The 7,401-nt window shown below is 33.8% G+C and overlaps 1 protein-coding gene across 4 annotated transcripts; it reads left to right on the top strand.

The window, feature by feature from the left end:
* The first annotated feature begins 698 nt into the window (after window positions 1-698).
* LOC107874754 (retrovirus-related Pol polyprotein from transposon TNT 1-94) lies at window positions 699-3,836 on the top strand. Of its 4 annotated transcripts, none has more exons than XM_047413816.1 (3): window positions 699-1,164; window positions 1,371-1,506; window positions 1,672-3,836. In XM_047413816.1, exon 3 carries the CDS (start codon window positions 2,904-2,906, stop codon window positions 3,834-3,836), a length of 933 nt encoding a protein of 310 aa, XP_047269772.1. In that variant the 5' UTR covers window positions 699-1,164; window positions 1,371-1,506; window positions 1,672-2,903. The 4 variants fall into 4 exon arrangements, with proteins under 4 accessions (XP_047269772.1, XP_047269771.1, XP_047269773.1 ...); XM_016721502.2 differs by having other exon boundaries at window positions 701-1,164; window positions 1,672-2,116; XM_047413815.1 differs by having other exon boundaries at window positions 699-1,506.
* Window positions 3,837-7,401: the final 3,565 nt, after the last annotated feature.

Below are 7,401 nucleotides of genomic sequence, written 5' to 3'. Positions count from 1 at the left end.
CCCATATTGCAATATTTATTTTGGCTCAAAACTGTAGTCAAATCTCAATTTTTAGTAAATTTAAAGCTTAGAACTAACTCTTAACCATCTACTCTAAACATATCTCAATATCACCTTACGAACTAAATTAGAGAATATCCAGCCTAATATGCCATGTTCAGAATAAAAGGAACTTCCAATTTAAAATGCTAAAGAAACAATCGAAATAATAACTTATAATTGTTAACTCTATGCTTAAACTTTTTCTTAATCTATTTTAATCTAATATCCTCAATATGATCATGGCATCACATTACTGTTAATACGCTTGCTGCCAAAAAAAATTAACGCATCAGTTTCAATCTCCAAAAGCATGTATTATTGCTAATAATGGCATTATATGATGATGGATTAAGGGCATTTTAATATTATTATTAATGTCAAATTCATTATTATAATAGTCTACTTTACTCTGTAAAAGTTACAACATTTATTATTTATTAGCATTGTGTGGGGTCCATTCCTTTCTTTAAAGTTGGCTGAAATTCAAATTTTGTGATTGTCAAAGTTGGCAATTTCATTGTTGCTAACTTTTGACAAATGTAACTTACCTTTTGTTTTTTCAAAGATGGCATGCGTATTTTTCAAATATGGCAACTTCAGTTGCTAACTTTCTTTTCAATAGTTCATGAGAGATCTGCCTATAAATATAGGAACTCTCACTTCTCTTTAAGATACAGAAAAAAATATATAAACAAGTCCACAAAAAATTAGTTTAAGAGAGTTTTATTAGTTGAAGGGAGGTATTATTATTGTGGAGCTTTAAACTCAATTCTTGTCCAGAGTATTGAGTTATTGTGAGTAGGCTGTTGTATTCTGGTGGGGACAAGCCAAAGAGTATTACTGCTGGACCGGTGAAACATTTGTTGCAGTGGGCTTGAATCTCCTTAAAGAGAGCGAGATATCCACGCCTCAGCAGTTGAAGAAGAAAATATTATTTTTCTTTATTCATTTGTAATCTTTTAGTTGTAATCTGTTGTAATATTATTGCAATTTTATTGTAAGTTTCACCAACAATTTTAAGGAGATTCAAATGGCAACAACTGAAAAGTCCGCGGATGTCAAGTTGGGAGATCTCAACAAGCCATTCCGGTTCAACGGTACTCAACTTCAAGAGGTGGAAGGGTAAAGTGTTTTTCTACTTAAGTCTTCTCAATGTTTTTTATGTGTTAACTGAGAAGAATTCAAATAAAGTAGATAACTCTTCCATGACTGACGATGAACTTATCTCTCTTGAAGATAAAGTTGAAAAATACAACAATGACTTCTACAAGTGTTGTTGTTTTTTTACTTGATTGTCTATCTGATAATTGTTATGATTATTATGATAGAACTTACTCTAGTGAAAAGAAAATTTGGAAAGCCTTGCTGAGTAAGTATGACACTGAGGAGACGAGAGCGAAAAAATATGCGGCTAGGGGCCAAGATGCACTTATGCAAATAGAAGAGAACAGCATCACACCAAAGGTAAATTTATTTTCATATAATGCTACCTCTAAAAATAACAAAAATACTACTTTGAAGCCTAAGAAAAAAATATTCAAGAAAAATAATGGTAGACATTTCAAGAATAATTATATTGGGAACAATCAAGCAAAAAATCAAAAGTGGGTATATTGCTCGAATTTGCAGGACTCGAAAATGTGGGCCAACACCTCAGGCAAACTTTACCGAAGAACCATTTGTGGCGATGATAACAGACATATATATGGTGGAGAATGTTGATGGATAGTGGGCTGACTCTGGTACAAACCGTCATGTCTGTTATGACAAAGGCTGGTTTAAAAATTATAAAAATTTTGAGGATCCCAAAACCATCATTCTTGGAGATTCACACACAACTCAAGTAGTTGGAGTGGGGGATGTCGAGTTGAGATTTACTTCTGGAAGGGTATTAATCTTAGAAGATGCACTTTATACTCCTTCCATGAGAAAAAATTTGATGTCAAGTTTTCTTCTTAATAAGGCAGGCTTCAAACAGATTATTGAACAGATTATTGAATCTGATCAGCATGTAATTTTGAAAAATAATATTTTTGTGGGAAAGGGTATACATATGATGGTATCTTTAAGCTAAGTGTTGAAGTGCATAAAACATCTACTTCTGTTTATATGTTTTCTTCTACTAATTTTTGGCATGCTCGTTTGTGTCATATAAATGAACGTTATGTGGGAATCATGAGTAGTTTAGGATTAATTACAATGATCAAAAAGAATTTTGAAAAATGTGAAGCTTGTAGTAAAGCTAAAATCACAAAAAGGCCTCACTTCCATGTTGAAAGAAAAACTGATTTATTAGAATTAGTTCATAGTGATATTTGTGAACTTGGTGGAATTTTAACTCGTGGAGAAAATAGATATTTTATTACTTTCATTGATGATTTTTCTAAGTTTACATATGTTTACTTAATGAAAAATAAAAGTGAAGCATTTGAGAATTTTAAAATTTTTCTCCATGAAGTTGAAAATCAGTTTAATAGAAAAATAAAAAGAATAAGAAGTGATAGAGGCCGTGAATATGAGTCACTTGAGTTCAATCCTTTTGTAAGATCATTGGATATAATTCATGAAACTACTCCTCCTTATTCTCCTGCATCTAACGGTGTAGCGGAAAGAATGAATAGAACTTTGGTTGAGTTGACTAATGCCATGTTAATTGAGTCTTGTGCACCTTTAAGTTTTGAGAATTTTAAAATTTTTCTCCATGAAGTTGAAAATCAGTTTAATAGAAAAATAAAAAGATAAGAAGTGATAGAGGCCGTGAATATGAGTCACTTGAGTTCAATTCTTTTGTAAGATCATTGGAAATAATTCATGAAACTGCTCCTCCTTATTCTCCTGCATCTAACGGTGTAGCGGAAAGAATGAATAGAACTTTGGTTGAGTTGACTAATGCCATGTTAATTGAGTCTTGTGCACCTTTAAGTTTTGGGGGTGAAGCTCTTTTGACTGCTTGTTATGTGTTGAATAGTGTGCCTCATAAAAATACTAAATTAATGCCTTTAGAATTGTGGAAAGGTTATAAGCCAAATTTGGGATATCTAAGAGTTTGGGGTTGTTTAGCCTATATGAGGTTAATGGATACTAAAATCTCTAAGTTGGGTAAAAAAATTACTACTTGTGCTTTTCTTGGTTATGCTTCTAATAGTACAGCCTATAGATTTTTTAATCTTGAAGATAGCGTGATGATAGAATCAGGTAATGCTATTTTTCATAAAGATAAATTCCCTTTTGATTTTAAAAATCGTGGGGGTCATGGGATTAAAGAAAATATTTTGTCACTACCTAGTTCTTCTACTTCTACTTTAAATAATAAAGAAAATAATGATTTTGAGTTAGGAAGAAATAAAAGAGCTAGAGTAGAAAAAGATTTTGGTCCTAATTATTATGTTTTTAACGTTGGAGATGACCCTATCGCTTTAAAGAAGCTTTGTCATCACATGATGCTATTTTTTTGGAAAGAGGCTGTAAATGATGAGATGGAATTGCTAATTTCCAACAAAACTTGGAAACTAGTTGATTTACCACCGGGTTGTAAAACAATTGGATATAAATGGGTCTTATATGAAAAATTAAAACCGGATGACTCTGTTGATAAATATAAAGTTAGGCTTGTGGCTAAAGGTTTTAAACAACTAGAAGGACTTGTGGCTAAAGGTTTTAAACAACTAGAAGGCCTAGAATTTTTTAATACTTTTTCACCGGTAACGAGAATTACATCCATTAGACTTTTAGTCGGTATTGATGCAATTTTTGATTTACAAATTCATCAAATGGATGTAAAAACTACTTTTTAAAATGGAGACCTAAATGAAGAGATTTACAAGGAACAACCCAAAGGTTTTGTTGAGGCTGGGGAAGAAAGCAAAATATGTAAATTTAATAAATCCCTCTATGGCTTAAAACAGGCACCAAAGCAATTGCATAAAAAATTTGATTCCTGCATGATTGAAAATGAGTTTAAAGCAAATGAGTGTGATAAGTTTATATATCATAAGTCTTGGAATAATTCGCATGTTATTATTTGCCTATATGTTGATGATTTATTGATCTTTGACTCTGTAACGCCCCGAATATGGTACTCGAAATGCTATATGGTGCTCATGACTCCGAAGAATAATAAACTAACCCATGACTGATATTTGTACCTATATACTACATGATAAACCATATAATGCGGAAACATGAACGAAAGGCCATAAGGTTCAAAACTAAGACATAATATCTAATAAAATATAAAATATGGACGGGGTATGAAATACCCAAAACAACTGAAATAACTAACTGAATATGATAGTCTGGAAAGCCTCTAACTGACTGAACTGTCTGAATAAGGAGTTGATAGGACATGTCCCCAACTAACTCCGACTACTGAAATAGCTAAGTACTAAAATAATAAAATAACAACTCATAACGCCCTCGAAGGATGAGGACTCACTGCTAACTCTGACTGCTGAGATTGGAATGCTACTGATGCTCTGGAGCTCGTGTCTCTGAACCTATGGTATAAGATACCATAGCGCAATTGTGTCAGTACTTTGAATGTACTGGTATGCATGTGAGGTAGGCTAAATGCATGGGGTTCATATGCATGAACAATACATCCTAACTGACTAATATGAACGTGAGAATGCATGCATGAATTCATAGAAACTATGACTAAAATCGTGATAACATAAATTTTATTGATAACTAACATGACTGGTAACTGAGTTTTTATGACTGATATAATTGATAACATGGGTTCTGATAACTAATAGAACTGATAACATGGGTGACTGTATCTGACAGTCCTGAATCTGATGGAACTAACTGAGTTTTGTACTGTTCTGAGTTACTGTATCTAACAGTCCTGAATTATGTAGAACTATCTGAGTTCTATTACTGAGACTGATTGACTGTATCTGACAGTTCTGATTCTGTAACATGAAACTGTGGAAAGTAGTCATCTAACCGACATGCCCCTAATATGCCATTATGGCTGTGTTAGGGTCCAATCGGTAACCCCAATTGGAAAAGTGTTAATACCGCGCCACCAGTAAGGACAAGCTATGGGTGACTCTCATTTGATAGTGTCCCCAAAAGAGAATGGTGGGGCCCTTATCTGACAGTGCTTATCCACCTCATCAACCCTCATCTGACAGTGTTGATGTCTCAACATATGCTGGCTATATAGTTCTGGAATGCAAGGATGATTTCTAAGAATCACACCTTCATCTGACAGTGTGTGTTCCCATCCTCGGGTTCACTCGGTGCTAATTTCTACTCTCATCTGAATAGGCACTGAACATGGATTACTGAACTGAACTGAATTAATTGAGTTTCGTTGACTAATAGAATAGTACTGAGATTACTGTATTAGTGAGCTTTCTGAGATTACTGGGATTTCTGAGTCTTACTGAGTTTTCCTGAGTCACATGTCTAACTGAATTCTAATAAGCATGGCTTGACTGAGGATATCATGAAAATATGACACTGGCTCTAGGCACACAGCTAAATTATTGGGTACAAGTACCCCCAGGACTCGATGGAAAAAAATAACAAAGCATGACTTTCTTGAATACAGGACCAACATCACAATCCATAATTCATTTATTGAGGTATTTCATCAAACATGTGACATGCATAAATTTGTACATAAGGAGGGACTTCATATTATCATACTAGTATGGCACTTTTCTTTCACATAGGCATTTAATCAAACACATGGGGAGCATGCTTTGGTTATACCATCATTAACACATCTAATATTCATGGACATATCAATTAACTTGTAATTTAAAAGCGATTTATCATGATTTTTATGCAATTTTTCATGTACTAGGTTCAATCATTGAAATATGTAATTTAAAACCATGAATCAACACCACACAACATCATGAACATGAATTTCAATTCAATTTAAATCATAAACATTCATAAATAGCCAAATCATGGATTTTGGAAAGAGATTCTTGAGTTTCATGGGTGAAAGGGACCCATGAATCAACACACGACATACCTGGGTTGAGTTTCTTGAAGTTCTTGCACCTGAAGAATTGGAATCTCTTATTTCGTGAAGAAGATTTGGATTTTGTTCTTGAGAATTACTCTTAGAGAGAAAACCCTAATTTTAATGTTGTAGATGGATAATAAATTTCTGAGCTTTGGTCGGATATAACTAGGTATATAAACGGATGGTAAAAGACCAAAAAGCTCGTTTAAAAATGGCTTAAAAATTTGCTGAACGGAACCTGCGATGGCTTGTGCGACGGTCCGCCGTTTCGACCATCGTTGATGGACCAGAATAGAGTCTCACTGCCTAGGTAGCGACGGTCCATCAACCTGTCCATCGCACCTTATCCAGAAGGTTGACCCACTGCCATGACTGCAACAGTCTAAGCGACAGTCCGTCGCTAGATCGACGGTCTGTCAACCTGGCCGTCGCACCTGGGTGATTCCAACAACTCTGAGTAAAACGTCCATAACTTTTTATTTCGATACCGGATTTTGATAAAATTTGTATTGTTGAAAAACTAACACAATTTTCCACATGATAAAAAGTGAAAATCTTAAAAATTCCACGAGTACAAAAATGGATTCATATTCCAAAGCAAGTTTCTAATATTCTTGAGACAATTTCAAGCTAGGAAAAAGAATGGGGTATTATAGGCTCTAACATGAATATTATTGATGAAACTAAAAATATTCTTAGAAACCATTTTGAAATGAAAGATCTTGGCGAGGCAAATTTTATTCTAGGAATAAAAATTACAAGAACATGTGATGGAATTTTCCTTGACCAGTCACAGTATGTTGAGAAAATATTAAAAAAATATAATTTCCTTGATTGCAAGCATGTTGTAACTCCATTTGATTCTAGTGTTCACATGTTTCCTGTTGAGAGTGAAACTGGTGTAATAAATCAAAAGGAATATGCTAGCATAATTGGAAGTTTGAGATATGTGACTGATCGCACTAGGCCTGATATTGCATATGCAGTAGGAGTACTTAGCAAGTTTACTAGCAAGACAGGTAATGAACATTGGCATGCTATAAACAGAGTAATGAGATATTTAATTGAAACAAAAAATTGTGGTTTGTTCTATACAAAATATCATGTATACTTAAAGGCTATTGTGATGCGGATTAGAATACTTTATCAGGTGATTCCTTATCCACGACTGGTTATGTTTTTACTTTGGGTGGTAGTGCTATTTGTTGGAAGTCTAAAAAACAAACAATTATTACTAACTCTATCATGGAGGCTGAACCAATTGCTTTAGCTTCAACTAGTGAGGAAGTGAATTGGTTGAGAGATTTGTTATTTCAAATACCTTACTTTAAAAAACCAATTCCTCCTATATTAATTCATTGTGATAG

This window comes from Capsicum annuum, chromosome 6 (assembly GCF_002878395.1).
Source record: "Capsicum annuum cultivar UCD-10X-F1 chromosome 6, UCD10Xv1.1, whole genome shotgun sequence".
Taxonomy (NCBI): Eukaryota; Viridiplantae; Streptophyta; class Magnoliopsida; order Solanales; family Solanaceae; genus Capsicum; species Capsicum annuum.
The sequence above is the reverse complement of the archived record's forward strand: the minus strand, read 5'-3'. Positions and strand labels throughout refer to the sequence as shown.